This window comes from Akebia trifoliata, chromosome 10, assembly GCF_017979445.1.
Source record: "Akebia trifoliata isolate Shusen 1 chromosome 10, ASM1797944v1, whole genome shotgun sequence".
NCBI lineage: Eukaryota > Viridiplantae > Streptophyta > Magnoliopsida > Ranunculales > Lardizabalaceae > Akebia > Akebia trifoliata.
The window spans coordinates 3693293-3713601 of NC_141384.1; the positions used below are offsets into that span (position 1 = coordinate 3693293).

The 20309-nt window shown below is 30.5% G+C and overlaps 2 protein-coding genes across 2 annotated transcripts; one reads left to right on the forward strand and one right to left on the reverse strand.

The window, feature by feature from the left end:
- Nucleotides 1–3229: 3229 nt before the first annotated feature.
- LOC147392822 (EG45-like domain containing protein) lies at nucleotides 3230–4589 on the reverse strand. The gene is made up of 3 exons (XM_086456343.1): nucleotides 4420–4589; nucleotides 3986–4271; nucleotides 3230–3444 (listed from the first exon to the last, which is right to left on the reverse strand). The coding sequence occupies exons 1-3, from the start codon at nucleotides 4526–4528 to the stop codon at nucleotides 3432–3434; spliced, it is 408 nt and encodes a 135-aa protein (XP_086312469.1). The 5' UTR covers nucleotides 4529–4589; the 3' UTR covers nucleotides 3230–3431.
- Nucleotides 4590–10690: 6101 nt separating this feature from the next.
- On the forward strand, nucleotides 10691–15761 carry LOC147392823 (uncharacterized). The gene is made up of 3 exons (XM_086457111.1): nucleotides 10691–10968; nucleotides 13486–13840; nucleotides 13921–15761. The coding sequence occupies exons 2-3, from the start codon at nucleotides 13736–13738 to the stop codon at nucleotides 14179–14181; spliced, it is 366 nt and encodes a 121-aa protein (XP_086313237.1). The 5' UTR covers nucleotides 10691–10968; nucleotides 13486–13735; the 3' UTR covers nucleotides 14182–15761.
- Nucleotides 15762–20309: the final 4548 nt, after the last annotated feature.

Here is a 20309-nt window from a genome sequence, read left to right on the forward strand (position 1 = left end):
TCCAAACAAATATGTTTAAGTTAAATCATAATTAAAATTCCATTTACAAATGTCTCTTTCCCAATTTCTAAGATTTCTTTAAATCAATTTTCCTCCAATATCTTAGACTTGTTTTGTTTATTAATTTTTTTTTAGAACTTTAATCCCTTTACTCTTTAATCCAATCTATCAAAACTTGAAATAATAATTATATTAATCAGATAAAATGCTTTATATTTTAAAATAAACCACTCAGATTTTTAAAATTGAAAAGAAAAAGCTAGATGTACCTTCACATATTGATACCCAAGGCAATATTTATAAAACTTGAAATGCACATAAGTTATGCTGTCGATGGCTCATACCAAATGCATTCGATCAAATGTAATAAGCATGTTACAAGACATAGTTTTAGATATAATTTAAAATTTCCAAATTCATTGTTGACAGTTGTGGTTAATATTAAGGTGTTAAGTGAACAAAAATATGCCACATGCCTCTAAAAATTAGAATGACTTCTCTAGAGAATTGCTACTGGCACTCCAACTTTTACTTATTACACCTTAATTAAAAATGATGAATTCACTGGAAAAACATGTTTTGAGAATTAAAATGAACAATATACTATACTCAGCGTCGTCATGTTTAGCTCACCAAATGGAGGTTCACCTATAAAGAAAAAAGTGAATGTTTGAGAATAAGTAAAAGTTGGAGTGCCAATAGAAGCTCTCTCAAAACTTTAAAATCACTAAATCTTGGCTGGGTTAGGCTTGATAATGTTCAAACTTGCTAACCCCAAGTGTTTGAAACCCCACGAAACTATGAATTCCTTGGGTCCACCATCCAAGGTCCGGTTGACCCTCGACTCAATCAACTACACATAGGACTTTTTAATAGTGTGTGTGTGTGACGGTGAGATTAATCTCACTTGAAGAGTGAGGATGCCCATGATAAGTAAAAAAAAAATGTCAAATCTTGCCAGCTGTTATATTTTAGATGTATGCTTTATGTATGATTTTTGTTTTCTTTTTTATTTATTTTAAGGCAAACAAGGGGTTTGTGGTTAACGAAGGATGTGGGTTCGATGATAAGTAGGTGTGTGATTTTATAACAAAATATAATTAAAACGCATAATTAATAATAAGTCTACAATCATTTCTAACCATTTTCAATTAAGATGATAGTTGGTTGCTAATGATAAAAAAAATGTATGAATTTAAATTTTCTCCATAAGATAGGCTAGTCTAAGTATACCCTGTTAGATCAAATTAGGACTCAACCAAGCATGGTCTGAACCCACCCATTGAAAACCCTACTTTTAAGAGATTAGAAATTGAAATTGGATAACAATAGATGATATATAATACTAACATTCAAGATCTCATGAAGACGTTAAGATTGTCCAACACTTTTTTTTTACTAATAATATACCTTTTTTATTTTGTCTTTTAGTAAAAAAAATAAGGATATGTTAATCTTTTACATAATAAATACAGTTATTATGTTATTAATAAATGCATTTATTATATTAACATTGATTGTTAAAGTATTTACTAAAAAAAAAAAAAAAAATTTAATTCAAAGGAAGATTTACCTATCTATTGTAATTTTATTACAAAACTCCCTTCCTTTATCAAGTTTGTTACCTGAACAAACGTTATTTAATGAATCATGCTACTGTAACTAGCTTAGTAAGTCTTAAAATTACTAGGGGTCGATGGGCACACATGGATTATCATATTAGCAACCCAACAACACAACCTACTAGGTTTCACGGTAAAAATCAGATTTAAAACAAAAAATTCTTAAAAAATAAAACTTTTTGAGCTTGATCGTAGCTGTTGAAAATAGATGACTACCGAAACTCTCAAATTTAAAATTAAGATTCAATGGTGAAAACTAATTCTTTATTTTGTATTTTTTTGTAAAGTACTTATAATTTTTCCTTTTATAATCCTATGTCATCAAATCACATTTTTGATGTCACAAATTGATGAGGTCAAATTCACTCCAATGTATGTTAAGTGATAAATTAATCCTATAAATCTGAATTTTATGATGTGGATCCTCACTCTAGGGTTCGTTGGGTAACAAACTTGATAAAATGAGGTTTGGTGGGTGATAAACTTTATAAAGTAAGGTTCCTTTGGAATTGTCAAAACTCTAAAGGACTTTTTGTAATAAAAATGCAACTGTTGGGTCTATCGGGTAAATCTATCTAATTCAAAATACTTGAATGTTCAATACACATTTGTCTTTTTACTAAAAGACAAAATAATGAGAGATGTTTTGCCACCAATTAATTGCCACCAGTACCAGCCAGGCAAGCACAAAATTTTGATTTCACCAACATATATATTCCAAAACCTAAAATAAGAATTATATAGAATTAGATTAAATAAGTTATATTTCAAAATAATTAGACAGATTATTGAATGGTTCCAAATTAATTCTTGACAAATGAGGTTATGAACCAAAAAAAATGTTGTATGTCCTCCAATAAGTGGAATACGTTTTTTATTGAAATATTTTAGAAAAATAATTTTTAAAGTAGTTTAATCAATTTAAAATAGTGAAGATCACTTACTTGATCAAAAAAAAAAAAAAAAAAGTAAAAAAAATAATAATAATATTTGCAAGCAACCCAAACACATTCATTGATATAAACCAACTTTACTTTATTCCTCAAAGAAATCTTAATATATTGTGATTGATGACAAAACTAGTAATTACTCTAGGATTTTGATACCAACTCTCCTATTTCTTCTCATATATTGGACCAATACGCCATCAGAGGTTAATTGAGATGTTAAGAGCGACTAGATTTGCTCCCCAGGTCACAACTTCAAGTTTTTATTTGTCCCTTCACATAAAAATGAGTATATTTAACTGTTGAAAATGTGTTAGGGTCAATGGTATGTACGCCCTACCAAAGTAAAAAAATAAAAATAAAAATTTATTGGTTTAATACATTTAATTTCTTCTCTATGGAGAAATTTTCCTTTTTTTTTTTTCATGCAAGAATCTAAATCCTTAACAGGGTTTTAAAGTGAACTTCAATCACTCGAAACTTTGATTTTAGTCAAGAAGATTTACCCTTATGGGATTGAGAACTGAGATTCATGAAGTGAAGTGCTTATTGAATTGGAATTCCATAGCCAACAAATATAATCCTAGCTATCGAAGCCCATCTAGATCTATAATTTCTTGCTCATCTTAGAGCCATGAAAGAGTTACTCCACAGTAGAAATAGTAAGTAATAACAAGATCTTTGTTATTCAAAAGGTGACATATTTATTAAAACAAACTACATGGATGGATGTAAGCATCCATAGACACACATTTTCCATGATGTGTTCCTTATTTAATATTAATATTCATATATTATAGATTTTCATGAACTAGGTATCCCTTTGAAGGAACTAAGAAGACACCCTTCATCTTGAATCTCTTCAGACAAGCACCCTGCAAGGCAAAAAAAAAAAAAGAAAGTCATGTTTAATAGAGTATTAGCTTCAGGACATATATGATGCACCTAATAAGGTGTACTACGATACATTAGACCCATCGACAACTCTACTTCAGTTTAATAAAAAAAATCCAAGCCCAGCCCAACCTGTGGTCGGGCCCTTGTTCCCGTTCATACCAAGACCACGATATGGACCCAAGCTGGGTCCAAATTAAAGTTGTGTTGGGTCCATCCGGGCTTTGGACTTAATATGATTCAGTGTATCTCATGTACCATATGATATTACATCGTGGACTCTACATGCCAAAGTTAAATTTTTTTACTGTTTAGATATTTTTTACTAGCCGTCATCATCATCATCAAAGCTTTATCTCAAAGATTTGGTGTCAACGTAATTAAAAAAATCTTGTTCCTTCATTCAATTTTGTCCAAATCCACGTCTTATAATTTTGAATGATTTTTCCCGATTACTTTTGCATCAACATCTGTAACGTTCTCTAGTAAGTAATGATAGGGAGAATATCGATCAAGGCTTACTTGGTATAGGAAATTTTGATTTTGCCAGCACCGGGATTAGCAATCTTAGCGAAAGCTTCTTTAGATAGAGCAAGGGTTGCATTACACGTTGGTAGTTTGCAATGATCCACAATCTTGACTACTACGCTCTTCCCTGTGCACGGATGTGGATGTGGTGTACCTGGCTTTGCCGGCCCCGTGCATTGTACTTTATACTTTTTCCCACAAGTAGGTAAACCAATCCATATAGGAGAACCAGCTTTCGCGATCATAAGGCCCTTATCTACATTCCCGAAACATTTTGTAGCTGTCTCATGTAATAACATAAGTGACATTAATAAAGTTCAATTGAAAACAAAGATAATATTCATCTTCGCTATATTAAATATGTTTTAACAACAACAATAATATAAAAAAAAGAAAGATATATGACATAAAGAAGGAAATATAATTACGAGTATAAGGAGGGGGGTAGGAAATTGCGGTTCCAGGAACAGCGGCCACAATGGAAAATAGGCCTATAGCCAACCCCAACACTATCATAACACTTATCTTGATAGCCATTTTTTCTTGGATGATCTTATAGAATACTATGTGAACTAAATGTTTAAGGTACAACAAAGCAATGTAGTTCCCTCCCTATTTATAGAATAAAACCAAACTTCTTTGTCTCTCTGATCCATGAGATAAGTTCTTTAAGTTCTTGATAAAAGATGAATTAGACAATTCTCAAGTCAAGGTCAACTAACTGAGTTATATATGGGTTCAAGCCCAAAGCATTGTAAGTTATTATGGATCAGCATTTGTGTTTGGACGGCATTGATTTCTTAGTGGACCTGCACACCAAAAACTTGGCCTTATCTAGTTATATTGTTTATCTAGTTATATTGTTTATGGTGAGTACATTGGATAAAAATGATTTTCTCCAATTGGCTAAAGATCAGCGATCAAGCTCATTAGGTGTGCAGGTCCACCTTGGGGTGGGCTTAACACTAACGTGATTCTTGGGTCTTATAAATATGAGGTTTGAGAGCAATTTTGATACATCATTATCATCATTGAAACCTTATCATAAAGATTTTTGGATAATTGGTTAAGTGAATTATGTTCGAGTCTTCGTCTTTATATTATTATTATTGGAAAGAAGTAAGTATTCACATTCATCCATGGTTTTAAAACTACATTTCGTGTCTCATCTTGTCCATGCCAAATACTAGGTCGTCTCAAATGAGTTTTTCAATACGTTTGAGACGTCTTGTCCAAAAATTTAAATCATGCATGTGAGGTATTAAGTCTCATTTGAAAAATTGACTTGTCTATCAGTCTTGTTCACGCCTAATATTGAGACAACTCGGACGATATGTCTCGATCTCAGACGAGTTTTGAAACCATGCTTTTATCAAAGCCTTATTATTATTATTCATGTCAGAAGGTTGGAGATTTTTTACATTGACAGCCAACTGTTGTAATATTCTTCGTCTTTTAATACACTGTGTGGAAATGGCACTCCCTAGGGTCGATTCATGAATGTTTTCAATTTGTGATTTCTAATCCAATAGCTATAAGTCAATAATCATTCCGATTTTATATCTAGATGTTAACCAAGATCGAAAGGTGCCAGTTTGTTAAGTTGGTTAAAGTATGTGAGTGTTGAAACTATACTCCAAGTTCAAATTTCTACTTCACCTACTAATTATTTATTGCTTATAAAAATTAAAAATAAAAATAAAAAAATCATAGAGGGGTCAAAAATAATTTGTCAGTGATCCAAGCTTTAAAGCCCTTGTAGAATGGAAATTTACAAGAAATTAATATCTTTGAGAGAAAGTGAGTGGTGTTCAAGAAACCCTGAAAACAAGGGCGTTCATCATCCGTCATTATCATTTGACCACTATCTATATGTTGTTTTTAGAGCCAGACACGATTAAAACATTTTCATTTAGAAAATTTGAGGAGCAGCCACAACATTTATCATTTTCATGACTTTTAAGTAGGGCTTGATGTGAATCTAAGCGACTCGAAAATCAAATTTAACGGGTTGGATCTTTGGAATAGATCCAAATAAAAAAAATATTTAATATGATTTGATGCCCCTTGATTCAGATCTCAGTATGGATAGCTTTAGATCCAACTCGGATCTGACACATTTTCATTTGATGCCATACTTTTGAGAGCTGAGATTTAAACCTCGAAAGATATTAGGTTCTCGAGTTTTATTTTGTATATAAGAATACTTCATGGATAGGCTCTTTGAAAGGCTTGAGGATTAGATGTCCATTAACTATAGAAACTGAAATTGCAGGAAGGTCCCTATATATCTCATAAATCTTTTTTTTTTTTTTTTTTTTTTTTTTCTTATTGTGGGTATACTTAGTCACATGGTCACATGCACCACCCCTTCCAAGAGTGCAAGTGGTTGAGTTGAGGGTCAATCAGTTATGGAGAGTGGCCCCAAGAAATTAATTACTTTGTTGAAATGGACATCTCAAGAATTTGACCTAAATTATCTTAGAATAAGCTGTTCATATATATATATATAGTGTGTTTGTGTGTGAGCGCGCCCATATGAAAGTCATATATATTATGTGCTAGGCCCACACATTATATTATTGAAATGGATTAGTCTCTGGTCGAGCTAATAAATCTATTGAAAGGGTAAGTCCAAATAGTGACTCAATCCTCTTATTATGGGTGCCGCTCCCACTTTCAATCCTCGCTTTATCACTTTGAGAGAGAAACCTTCTCAAATCCTAGTTCTCGATATATGGGAACCTGCTTCCAAAACGTTGAAAACCCACTCTTCATTAAGATTTTCATTATATTTTGTTATAGCCATGGCCGGCTTAAGTATAAGGTCACTTAGGCAATCGCCTGAGGCTTAATTTGAGAAGCTCTCCTCCCCGCACCTCAAAAAAAGAGAAATTATAAATAATAAAAAATCTACTTAAAATAATATTTTTTTTAAAGGTAACAATTTTTGAAAAATATCAAAACAAATCAAATTCCACCTTTAAAGGGTCAAATTTTATTTTATTTTTTAAATAAAAAATTGCAGCCACCGATTTTTTTTATGATTTTCTCTAAATCATGAAAAAAAAGAAGGAAACAATGCAATAACAAACAAACAATGGAATTTTGACAAAGAATAACGATAACCTGACACAACCACGTGGCATACTCACCTGACATGGCATGTGCCAAAATCATAGATTTTCTTTCATTGGGATGCACAACTGCACAGATTTATGATCATACACGGTCGTGTATCCCGAGGAATAAAGTTTATGGTTCTTGCACACCCCACATCAAGTGAGTATTTTGAGTATGTCATGTGGGGGAGTCAGGTTATCACAACTCTTTTAAATAAAAACTTCTTTATTTTTATGCATCGAGGGGATTCTTTCGATTTTTTCCAGAGATTTTTATAAAACCCTTGTAAAGAAGTGTAATTCTTAATTTATCCTTAAAATAATTAGGCCTTTGGTAATAGCTTACAATTTTTATTTTTAAAAAAATCTTTCTTAATTAAATTTTTGGTCTCAATTGATATGTGTATTCTTGTAGAACATAAAATAATTAAGATCTAATCAATTCTATCCATGTACTTAAATCACTAATCAAACTAATTTTTAGATGGACCAAATTTCATTTTTGAGTGTATAGAAGATTTCAAGTAACTGATGTTATAAAAACAAAAAAAAATCCAATCCCAGAAATTTGGGGTTTGTTAATGTCCGAAGTCAAGCCTTATGTTCTTGAGATAGTATTTTTATGATATGTTCTCTAATCAATCATTATTTCCATTCACATTCTTTTAATTCTCACATTTTTCTAGAACATTTAACCTGATTATTTGTTATCGTAGAAACTTAGAACAATAATCTATTAGATTGAATATGAACAAACAATCTTAGTTTTTTTTTTTCTAAATTTATTGTTGAGTCGTGCTGCAGCGACCTCAAGATTGTACCTCATGTCACACGTCCTGACATGATTCGATGAAAAGCATTTATGGTTCCTATACACTTTGACGTCAGGGTGTGTGATGTGAAGTTCAGTCTTGAGGTCACTTTAACATTATTTTTTATTAGAATTACTTTACATATTTTTTTAATTGGATTCGGTTTTTATTTTATTTTTTATTTGTTTTATTTTATTTTATATTATTGATATTAGGAAAAAGAATTAAAGAAGATATATTGTGAACAAATAAAGAAATATAAAAATAAAATAAATTTGGAATTTTTTGGTATAATTCCCTAATTAATGACTGTGCCTACTTCCTTTGACACTATAAGTCCAGATCATAGAGGATAAGATTAACATTTTAAAATTTAATTGACAAAATCTTAAGAAATTAATTTGTAAGTAAAATTTAAAAACTGGGAAAAGAGTGTTAATTTCGTCATTTATGGTTAAAAATTGAAAGTAGTCAAAGTTCGCAAGTCAAGGGAGTTTTGGATATGCCAGATTAATAAGGGAGGTAAGTTAAAAACAAGAAAATCATAAAATATTTAGAGAAAAATATATATTTTTTATTTTTTATTTGTCAAAATTCGATTGTTTGTTTGTTATTGTATTATTTTATTTTTTATGATTTAGAGAAAATCATTAAAAAAAATCAGTGGGTGCAATTTTTGATTTTTTTTAAAAAAAATCGGCATTTTAAAGGTGAAGTTTGGTTGGTTTTGATAATTTCTCAAAAATTATTATCTTTTAAAAAAATATTATTTTAAATTAATTTTTTTGACAATTTCTAATTAATTAATTAAAAAATAACAGTTATCCAATTTATTTCAAAAAAATAAAAATAAAAATTACTATTATTAATTTTTTTTATCACACACCTCTTTACGTATTATTATACTCCCTTGTAGTTGGACACGTTGACACGTTCCATCAAGTTTTTTTTTTTTTTTTTTTTTTTTTTTAATATGGGTCCAACTAACCTTACTAAATTAGTAGGGATTTCACCCTTACTAAGGTTCCTTGATTTTATTTTGTGGCATAAAAAAACATGATCTGATACTTCATGGTTGTAGAGGACAAAATTCTATGAACTTAGAAGAAAAATCATTCAAAACAAAAATTATTTTTCACTTTTGAATTTTAGTTTTAAATTTGAGAGTTATGTTGAAGATTGGTAGCAGTTCATTTTCAAAATCTTGGATCATCCCCAAAAGAAAATGTTGTTTGAAATTTTATTTTTTATCTGAGTTTTTCTATGATGTCTAGCAGGCTATGGTGTTGGATTTGAGATTAAAAGACTATTTAAAAAAAAAAAAAAAGAAATACCCTATAGCAACAATGACAAGTGGCTATCACTGTAAGTCTTATATATAATGATAGTCTCGGCAATTGTTGGCCGTCGATAATAGATATAGCATTTGAGGTTTTAGCGATGACCACCAACGGTCAGGGTGGCCGTCGCTATATGTATTTGCGACGCTTTTGTTTACCTATAGCAACGGTTGTGGCCATCGCTATATCCCTGTTTTATTGTAGTGAATTAAATATGAAAGGGAGAAGAAAAATTAAATTTTTTGTCATTTTGGCATTTTAAATAGAGAAGTGTAGAATCTCTTTTATAAAGATGAAAACCGGATGGACGTGTTTTAGATGTGTGATGTGGCACGAGTCATTAGACAAAGTCCACATGATTTTCTTGTCGAGATCATATATAAAGGTAAAGGAAAGCTCCTTCCCTTTTAGGCTAGGATTCAAATCCCTTAACATTGTGGTTTGTGGTCACGTGTATACAAATGAGGTATTAAGTCTCGTTTGAAAATTTGACTTATCCATCCATCTCGTTCATGCCTGATACTGAGACGACATGGACGAGTTTTGAAACCATGCTTTCATCAAAGCCTTATAGATGATACTATTAATTGAATGATAATTGGTGCAGATGGGATGTGGATGTAGATGTGGATGGATGAGATATGGATGTGGATGGATGAGATATGGAGCACTAGTAGACATGTGAATTTTTTTGTAGGTACAAGTCGAAAACATTTGGCATTTGGACGCATAAAAAAATTCACTATATTTAGTAATTCGACGGCTCAAAGTCATCGAATTTATGTTAAAAAAATATCAAATTTGACGGTTCAAGACCGTCGAATTTATGTTAAAAAACCAAATTTGATGATTTAGAGTCGTCGAATAAAATTTTTTTGTTGGTTTAGAGTCGTCGAATTTTATTTTTTTGACGGTTTTTAAAGCCGACGAATTTATTTCTCTATAGCTTATGACCGTCGAAATTTTTTTTGATATAGCCCAAAACAATGAATGAATTCGACGGGAAAGGCTGTCAAATTTTAATAAATTCGATGGTTTTAGGCCGTCAAATTTAGACTATTTTCACGTACACCTCCTTACACGTTGGAAATGATAGGTGTTTTCAAATAATATATATTATTATACCCCCTTGTAGTTAGACACGTTGACACATTCCATCAAGTTTTTTTTTAATAAACGGGGTCCAAATAGCCTTACTAAATTAATAGGGATTTCACCTTTACTAAGGGGTTGTTCGTTTGGGCTTCGAAAGCCCGTTCCATATGCTTTTTTAGCTTTTAAGCCTAAAAAGCCCAATAAACACTGTTCGTTTGGGCTTCTTCTGCTCTTATCAATATAAAAAAAAAGCCTGAAAATGGCTCTTATCAAGAGTCCTCTAAAGAGGGCTTCTTTATTTTGCTTCTGCGCAAAGCAAATCATCGAAAAATAGTTCAGGTATAAAGACTAAAATACCCTTCATCTTTTTTTAAATTTTCAACAAAATTACAAATCTAAAACCCTTCGTTTTGTTGATTTTCAACACAGACGATAGCACAAACAACGTCATTCTTGTTGAATCTCTCAACACCTCTCTATAATCTCATCTTCTTCCCCAAAATTTCTCATCAACTCTACCAACTCCGCCAACTCCTCTCTGTAATCTCTTCTTCTTCAAACTTCTTTCAACTCCGCCAACTCTGTTAGGGTTTCTCAATCGAACAAAGGTAAGTTTCTTTCACATAACTTTCTAGTTTTAGATGTTTTTTTTTTCTCTGATATAAGTTTTGTTCTAGTGATTTTTTTAAAGAATTTTGATGTTGATTTTTGGATATTTTTCATTGATTATATTTTTAGAGGTTTTTTTCTGATTTTTTTGGGATATATGTGTTATTTGAATGGGTGTCCACCTTGGTTTTGGATTCCTTTTTATTGGAATCAATTACAATGTAATATCTTGGAATGGAGTCGATTGAACAATTTTATTGGATTCCTTTTTTGGGATATATTCCTTTTTCTTCTCTTCCTGACTTCCTCTAAGAGGCAAATATGATGAATAATTTTCCACCTGAAAATCTGAATTTTATGAGGACATTCCAATTTTCAGATTATTCTCCATTTCTGATTTATTTTAGTGATGAGCCCGAACAACCTCCAAAGCAGATTTTGAAGTGAACAGCCCATCAGATTAATACCCTGTTGCACCTAAATAGAGCCACGCAAGTTTACAACATCTTCACCATAAAGAACTTCAACCCTCTCTAGATTCCACCTTCTATTTGTCCACGCTTGTCCCATTGCCCACAATAAATCTGACATTTTGAAGCATCAATGGCATTAATTTGACCATAGCTTTCCAAATAAGAGAAGAATTTTGAAAATCTTTAGCTGTATACATGCATTGATGCTTAAGGTATTTTTACCTTTTAGGAATTATGTTCATAAGGACTGAATAGTGTGAAATTTCCAACATAGTTTCATCATGCTAATTTTGTGGGGTCACGTTCAATGGCTAATTTTTTTGCAAAATATTTTTCAAAACATGAGTTAAAAGTTTTGGAATGGGCTGATTTTTGGTGATGATGATCTCCTCACCGTAGAGATCATCCTCACCCAAAATCAGCCCATTCCAAAACTTCTAACTCATGTTTTGAAAAATGTTTTGCCAAAAAGTTAGCCATTGAACGCTACCCAATTTTGTGTATGTCTTTTAAACGACAAAGCCCCAGACCTCCTTCCTTCTTTGGAGTTGCCAACTTATCCCATCACATAAGGTGAATTTTTTTCGAGTCACAATGTTGTTCAATTGTATGAATTGTTGATTTAGGAATTGGAAGAATCGAAAAAAGGTAGATTGGTATGGAAGCAAAAACGTGCTTTAATAAGGTTAACCTTCCTCCATCCGCTAAAAGCTTAGATTTCCAAGCTTCCATTCGCTTGAGAATTTTTTCAACCAAACCATTATAGCTCTCCCTAGTAATCTTGGACATTAATGTAGCACTGAACACACAACAGAGAACCATATAGTGGTGCTATGCTTCTAAGGATAAGCATACCACATGCATAGTTATAGTAGCTTAAGGATATGTAATATTTACAATAATTTGAGTTTTCAGTATTTATAGTAAAAATGACATTTTTTTTACTACTTTGGAAAATTTTGAAATTATTACTTTTAGAAAATTGTATTTTACACTGTAATAGGTACAAGAGACTCAAAATTTGTATACAATTGCTTATTAAATTAATAAGATAAAAGTGTGATAATATTACATTAAGCAAGTGGAAATAATCAGTCAAAAAAATGTATATTGTCACCATTAGTTTCAACTATAATGTATATTCATACATTTGCAAAAGAAATAAGCCCACTGGATGAAAGGCCATTTATTTTTTATGAATTAACTGTAGTTAGTAAATTGTTCATATAATTTATTTCTCTAAAGCAATATTTTGTGTTACCTTATCATGTTATCTACCTTTCTCCTTATGTTTTCATATAAGTTTCTTCCTATGAATATCCTCTTTTTGTTAGGACTTCTTTGAATTAGTTCATCTATGTCATCTTGTGTATTGGATATGGTTTCTCATAATCTAACTAGGAGTTCGTGGGGACTACTTATGGTTAGCAAATTAGGTTAATTTTTCTTCTTTTCATTGTATCCACTAGCTCTAAGCTCTTTTCTTTTAAAGCCCCCACATTCGAAGTAGCTAGACAAATCTTATAATTTTGGACCAAATTATTTACTCGCACTCAGTTATTTATGGTTGTTAGAATTTATCAATTTTTATTACGATTTCTACTCATTAGATTTAGATATTTTATTTGTGCTTCTTCAATTAAATGATTAGAAATCATCAGTCTAGTTTCTCTTTATAAATAGGCATTGCACCTTTGTGATTATATACGATCATAATCATGTATTTAATTTGTAATAAAGTTCAAGTGTATAATAGAAGCCAAATGTGAAAAAAAAAAAGGGGTAAGCTTTGCAAATATAAAGATGTGGGATAGTTCATAGTCAATGTGTCAATCAATTAATGATTGAAATTAGTTGAGATTACTGTTTTAGCTATGTTCTATCATATGCATTGGATATTCTATCAATTAATGAGGTAAGTTTTTTTTAAATTCACCTCACATGCAAAATTTATATAAATAAATGCAAATTTATATAATTATTTGCTTTATGAATTTATTGATTATTCTTTATTCATTATTTATTTTTAAATGAATATTTAAGTTGTCAGATGTCGAGACAAAAAGTAACATAACCAAAAGAGATAGAGTCAAAAATTGATTCTGCAAGATGGACACCCTATCTTCATAAGATTTGGGTTGATATCTGCGTGAAATTGGTTAAGAAGGGAAAAAGACCTGGTACTTCACTTAATGTATCGGGGTATTCATCTCTAATGAAGCAATTCCAGACAACGACAGGGATCAGTTATACTAAAAAATAACATAAGAATCGTTGGGATAAAAGTAAAGCTATGTGGGCTAGATGGATAAAGTTAAAAGTATGTAGTGGTGTGGATTACGACGCTGTTAACAATAAGGTATTAGCGAGTGATGACTGGTGGAACTCTTGGTTGGAGGTAATTTTCGATTAGTTTATCAAATAGGAAAGTCACGTTTACCTATTCAAACCCATTAAAGAAATTTATTTATTTTGTAGAAAAATAAAACTGATGCACAATGGCGTTATGAAAGACTGGAACATGTTGAAGAGTTGGATATATTATTTGGAGGGACCTATGCTACTGGAGAGTATGTCGTAAGCTCTTCTAATCTTGGTGCACGTCCATCCATTGGGTCATCTAGAGTTGGAGAGTATGAGCTTCATGATGATGATGATGATAGTGGTGGTGGTGGTAATGATGATCTTGCATTTGTTCAAGAAACGCAACCACCAGAGTCCCAACCATTAGATCCTTAGTCACATGTTGATATTTCTACTAATATTGATGTTGATGGTGATGGTATCCCTACGTTTACTGCACCATCACACAAGAAATCTAGAGATTTCCATTCTCATTCCAAACGATAAAAAATGACGAATGCAACTATGTTGGGACAACAAATTGATCGTTTGATTAAAGTAGTTTCGTCGAGGACGAGCGCGAGTAGTGCACCACTTACACAACCTGGTAGCATTAGGGAGTGTATTGATCTGTTGGATGCAACAACAGAGATCATCCCTAATAGTGATCGTTATCGGTTTGCACTGAAATTATTTAGCATGAAGATTGAGTACAGGCAAATTTGGTACATGTTGCGAACCGATGAACTCTGTATTGAGTGGATGGATGGTGAGATGGATGATGCTCGAATTAATCCTTCTAAGTAGTATTTGTGTAATTTTTGATATGTATGTTTTTTGCCATCTTTCATAGATAGTTATGAATATGGTAGTATGTTATTGACAATGTCTATTTTTTTTTTTTATGTTTTGTGGATTGGGTAGTATGCCCATTATGTGGTGAATGTTAAACATGTCTATTGTGTTATCTATGTTATTTAAGTGTTATGGTTTGAATTTATATAATTTGTAATTGTGTATTTATACAGACTTATGGATTTCGATGAAGATATTTCCACGCACGATGATATGTCTAGTAACGATGAAGTACATGACGTGAATACCGTAAATAATGATCTATCGTTAGATATTTTGGTAATAGGTGCCATTATTGCAATACAACAATACGCTGACACTTTTATCTATAGGGAACCACATAGGAGTTTTGTTTATACTGGAGCAGATTATGTGCGTCAAATCATTGATGAAGAGAGTAACACATGCAATGATTTATTTAGGATGGAACGACATGCTTTCTTAAATTTGTGTGACATATTAAAAGGAATGGGTCTGTTAAAAGATGAAAAGAAGATCTCGGTCCAAGAACAAGTTGCAATGTTTGTTTATACCGTGGGTCACAATGAAAGACATAGGGTACTGAGGGACAGTTTTAGACATTTATTAGACACAATTAACAAATATTTTCATATAGTTCTAAGAGGTTTAATTGAAATTTTAAAACTTTTGATCGTTCTTCCTAATCTTAACGAAGTTTTGATGCATATACGAACCAATGAAAGATATTGGCCATATTTCAAGGTATTTTCTTAATGATTTTTCTTTATTTACCATTATTTCTAATAACGACAAATATCGTTATTTATATTTGAAATATGTAAATTTAAGGACTGTGTTGGGACGATTGATGGGACACACATTAGTGCACATATCCCGTTAGTGCATCAGAATAGATTTCGAGGACACAAAGACATAACACAAAATGTTATGGCTACTTGTGCTTTTGATATGACATTTACACATGTCGTAGCTGGATGGGAGGGATCAACTAATGATTCTCGCATGTTTCTCGACACTATTACGAAGTCATCGTTATAATTTCCACATCCACCTCCAAGTTAGTTATTTTAAAGTTAAGATAAAATACAATAGTAAAATACAATTTCCACATCTTCGTTCTTAATATGTTATTTTCTTTTTTCAAGGAAAATATCATTTGGTCGACTCTGGATATCCATTGATGGAAGGCTACCTTGCACCTTATCGGGGTGTAACATATCATTTACAAGATTTTAGAAGAGAGTCGAGGTCAAGAACAGATAAATAATTCTTTAATTATATGTATTCTTCATTTATGAATGTCATAGAGTGATGTTTTAGAGTTTTAAAGGCAAAATGACCAATTTTGAAGCAAATGTTACGTTACAAATTCGAAACATAACGAGATATTACATTGGCTTGCATGATACTCCATAACTTCATAAGAAAACATGCAATTGCAGATGAAGAATTCTTACGTTTCGAAGAAGAACAAATTATGGAAGATGAATAAGGTACACCTGAACATGATAATAATGGTGAGCCTGTAGATCGTCGATCTCGTGTTACCATGGAGATGACAATGACTGAAATAACTAATGCATTATATGTTGTTTATAATAAAGCTTAAGAGCTTTAATTTATTTTAGATTTGTTCTTAATGAAAATTATGTTTCTCTTTTTGTATGACATTGTAATACTTTTTATTTGATAAAATGTGATTTGTGTATGGGATGTTATGTGGATGTTGGAATGTGTATGGGATGTTATGTGGAGGTTGGATTGTGTATGAAATTTTAATGTGTATAGGATGTTATGTGGAGGTTGGATTTTGTATGGAATGCTAATGTGTATAAGATGTTATGTGGATATTGGATTATGTATTATGCATGTATTTTCTTTTTAAGGAAAATCTCATATGTCTATTTTTAAGAGGAGATGCTATCGAAATTTCGATAGAATTATAAAATTTACAAATTTTGTTAAAGTAAAATAATTAATTTTATAATATATATATATATATATATATATATATATATATATATATATATATATATATATTGTAATTATATATTTATTAAGACATTCTGGTCATTTTTTATTATAATGTTAATAGTAACATTTCTCTTAAAACAATGATGAACTATAATGACTTAAAATATATTGATGTACGTATTATGTATTTTTTTAAATGTTAATGTGTATTAGATATTGCGTAGATGATAGATTATGTATCATGCGGTGCATTGTGCAGATATTTTTTTTATCAGGAAAATTTAATATGTCCATTTTTAAGAAAAGATATTGTTGAAATTTCAATAGAATTAAAAAATTTATAAATTTATTTAAATTAAAAATAATTATTTTTATAATTTTTTAATATAAATTTATTATATTTATATATGTATTTAGTGTAATTATATATTTATTAAGGTGTTCTGATAATTTTTTATGCATTCTGGGTGCATTATCAACATTAAGGGTATTTTGATCATTTTATCAGAATCCAGTAATAAAAAGCTGTCAAATGAATATGTTTTTCTCGCTTCTATGCTTATTGGATATGACTTTTCAGGCTTCGGACTTCTGCTTCTTCTAGAAACCACTTTCTGGAGCTAAAGCTGGCTTCTGTAAAGAACAGACCCTAAGAGTCCTTGGGCTCATTTTATGGCATTAGAAAACATGATCTGATGCTTCATGGTTGTAGAGGACAAAACTTTATGAACTTTGAAGAAAAAAACTATAAACAAAATTTTTTTTTCACTTTGGGATTTTAGTTTTAAATTTGGGAGTTATGTGAAAGTTCGATAGAGTTCATTTTCAAAACCTTGGATCATACCCAAAAGAAAATGTTTTTTAAAATTCTATTTTTTGTGAGTTTTTCTATGAAATTTAGAGAGCCCTGGTGTTGGATTTGAGATTTCTAATATGGTAATCCATTTGAACAAAAGGGCCCTTAGTAAGGCTTAAAATCCTACCATGTTAGTAAGAAAAACGTTTCTAAAAAAAAAAAAAAAAAAAAATACAAATCCAACTTTGGATCAAATACCCAAAAAAAATTTAGTTTCTTAAAAATTTAAAACAACCCTATCTTGAAATTAAAAAAAGAAAAAAAACCACCCACGTTGGCTTGTATCAATCTACAAAAATAAACCTATTACATTTAAAATAATAATAATAAAATAAAAAAATTCAAATCCATCCACGTTGGATCCTTTTTTCCAAAAAATGGTTAGTTTCCAATTTTTTTGAAACACTTATCTTTAAACTTAGAAAAAAAAAAAAAAAACCCACCCATCATTCGTTCTAAACTTTTTAAAAAATTAACCTATTCCATTTAATATTTTTTTGTTAAATCCCCAAATATTCCACCCATGTGAGATCGGATTCTTTAGAAAATGGTTAGCTTCCACAAAAAAATTAAAACAACCTCTATCATGAAACTTAAAACAAAAAATAAAAAATAAAAAAAAATATATTTTTTAAACCTTTTAAAAGGATATATTAGGCAAATTTGAATGTAAAAGCTTAATTAGTAACTTTTAATCTCAAAATATAATAAAAAATAAATTTTAATATTTTAAAGATTAATTATTATTTGTATTAATATATATATTAAATATCAAAAAGGTGTAATTTTAAAATTTAACCTGTGGCCTGAACTTGTATTGAGCCAGCCCTGATTATATTAAGTATTTTTTTAGAGAATTATTAGTCATGTATATTCTCAAAAGTGAACACTGCAATGAAATATCGGTGTGTATTATAGTTATAAAATAACAAGTGTCCAATAAGTAAAATTTTAAAATATTGCTATAATTACAAATTAATCTAAAACCTGTGAAGTAGAAGAAATTTCAATCATTAAAATATTTATTGATTATTGAATCACTAATTATTAAAATAAGAAATTTATTGAATAAATATGTTTATTTTATTCTAAATTATAAAAAAAAAATGAATTTTTTCAACAAAGAATAAGTGGTGATGAAATAAGTAATTCAAGAAAGCATAAAAAATAAATTGATATTTAAGTAAATTATTACAGTCACGTTGGACCTCAGGATTGTACCTCATATCACACATCTTGACATGAAAGTGTGTAGGAATCATAGAAGCTTTTTGACTTGTTTCTCGATGAAAACCATCTATGATTCCTACTAACTTTCACATCAGGATCTGGGATACTTGTATCTCGATGAAAAACATCTATGATCTACACACTTTCACATCAGGATGTGGGATATGAGGTACAACCTTAAGGCCACTTCAGCATTATTCATGATATTATTAATCTAATGCTCTAGAGGCAATCTAAGATAATTTTGAATGATGTTTTTGAATTTGCACTCGCACCCACTCCTTGCTTTGGTCACTGTCCAATAACCAAATAGCCTAGTTATGAAGACCACACCCAAGCAATGGATTAAAAAGATATTTGGGAAAACTCAACCTCAAAAGGTGAGTTCTTGAGTGATCGATTCATATATATATATAAAGTGATAGGTTTCCTTGTGGAGAACCTTGAAAAGAAACACACGTTTAGAATATTTCTTAGACTAAAGGATTCTATTCTGTCTACAAAAAACAGATTGAAAGATACAAGATGAGATCGGCTTGGTGGTTGCTTGTAATAGTCCTTGATTCAAGGAATTTTGATATTGAAGGACCTAGTCTTTGGCTGACTTCTATAGTGCATAGAGCATGCTTTCCTTACATTTAGGGATTGTTAGGTGGAGTTGTGGAAGGACTCATTCATACATTTAGTATTTTTTTGCGCTATTTTTCAGCGTTTATTGTCGAAAAAAAAATTCAACACTTTTTGTCAAAATAGGGTGTTTGTTTACTCCATATTTTCAGTGCTTACTGTTGAAAATAAGTGAACAAAATTCAACACTATTTTGATGTTGGAAAAAAATGCTGAAGCGGTAAACACTTTGCTTTTTTCAACACGGACAAGTATATCCTTTGTATTTTTAGGCACAGACAAGTATGCCCTTATACTTAAAAGGATATTACCTCTTATATCCCATGGATAAGTATATAAACACTCCACAAATTAATAAACCCACACAATGATTAAATTGTTTTGTCTTATATGGGTTAGAAGTTTCGGGTTGGACTGATTTTTGGTGAGTATGATCTCTAGACCATATAGATTATCCTCACCAAAAATTGATTCATTCCAAAAACTTTAACCTACATAAGACAAAAAAAAAAAAATTGACTATAGTGTGGGTTGCCCTTATTAATTTCGTGGGGTGCTTTTATAATTACACATCCTCTATTTTCATCGAAAATTATTCATCCCCAATTAAGTTATTTCAATGTTGATTTCAAATTTTGGTCACTTGTGATATTATTGTTTTTAATTTGAAATTTGTGAGCTTTTAGAAATAAAATTAGTATTTATAAATTGAAATTTTGAGTATTACTTATTATTTAAAAATGAATTGTATTTTAATTTTGTAAGAAATAATATATTTTATTGTATTTAATAAGAAATAGGCATTTGAAACATGCAAACAATGTATAATATGATTGTAAGGGTTAAAAAGATAATTTACGTATTTCAGCAATGTGTGACAAATATAATTTTGCATCTAAACAAATAACTTTTTCCACACTTAAATTTAGTGCTTATAAGTTTCAGCACTCAATGCTATTTAGTACTTATTTTTTTTAGTTTAACAAATAGCACTTAAGAA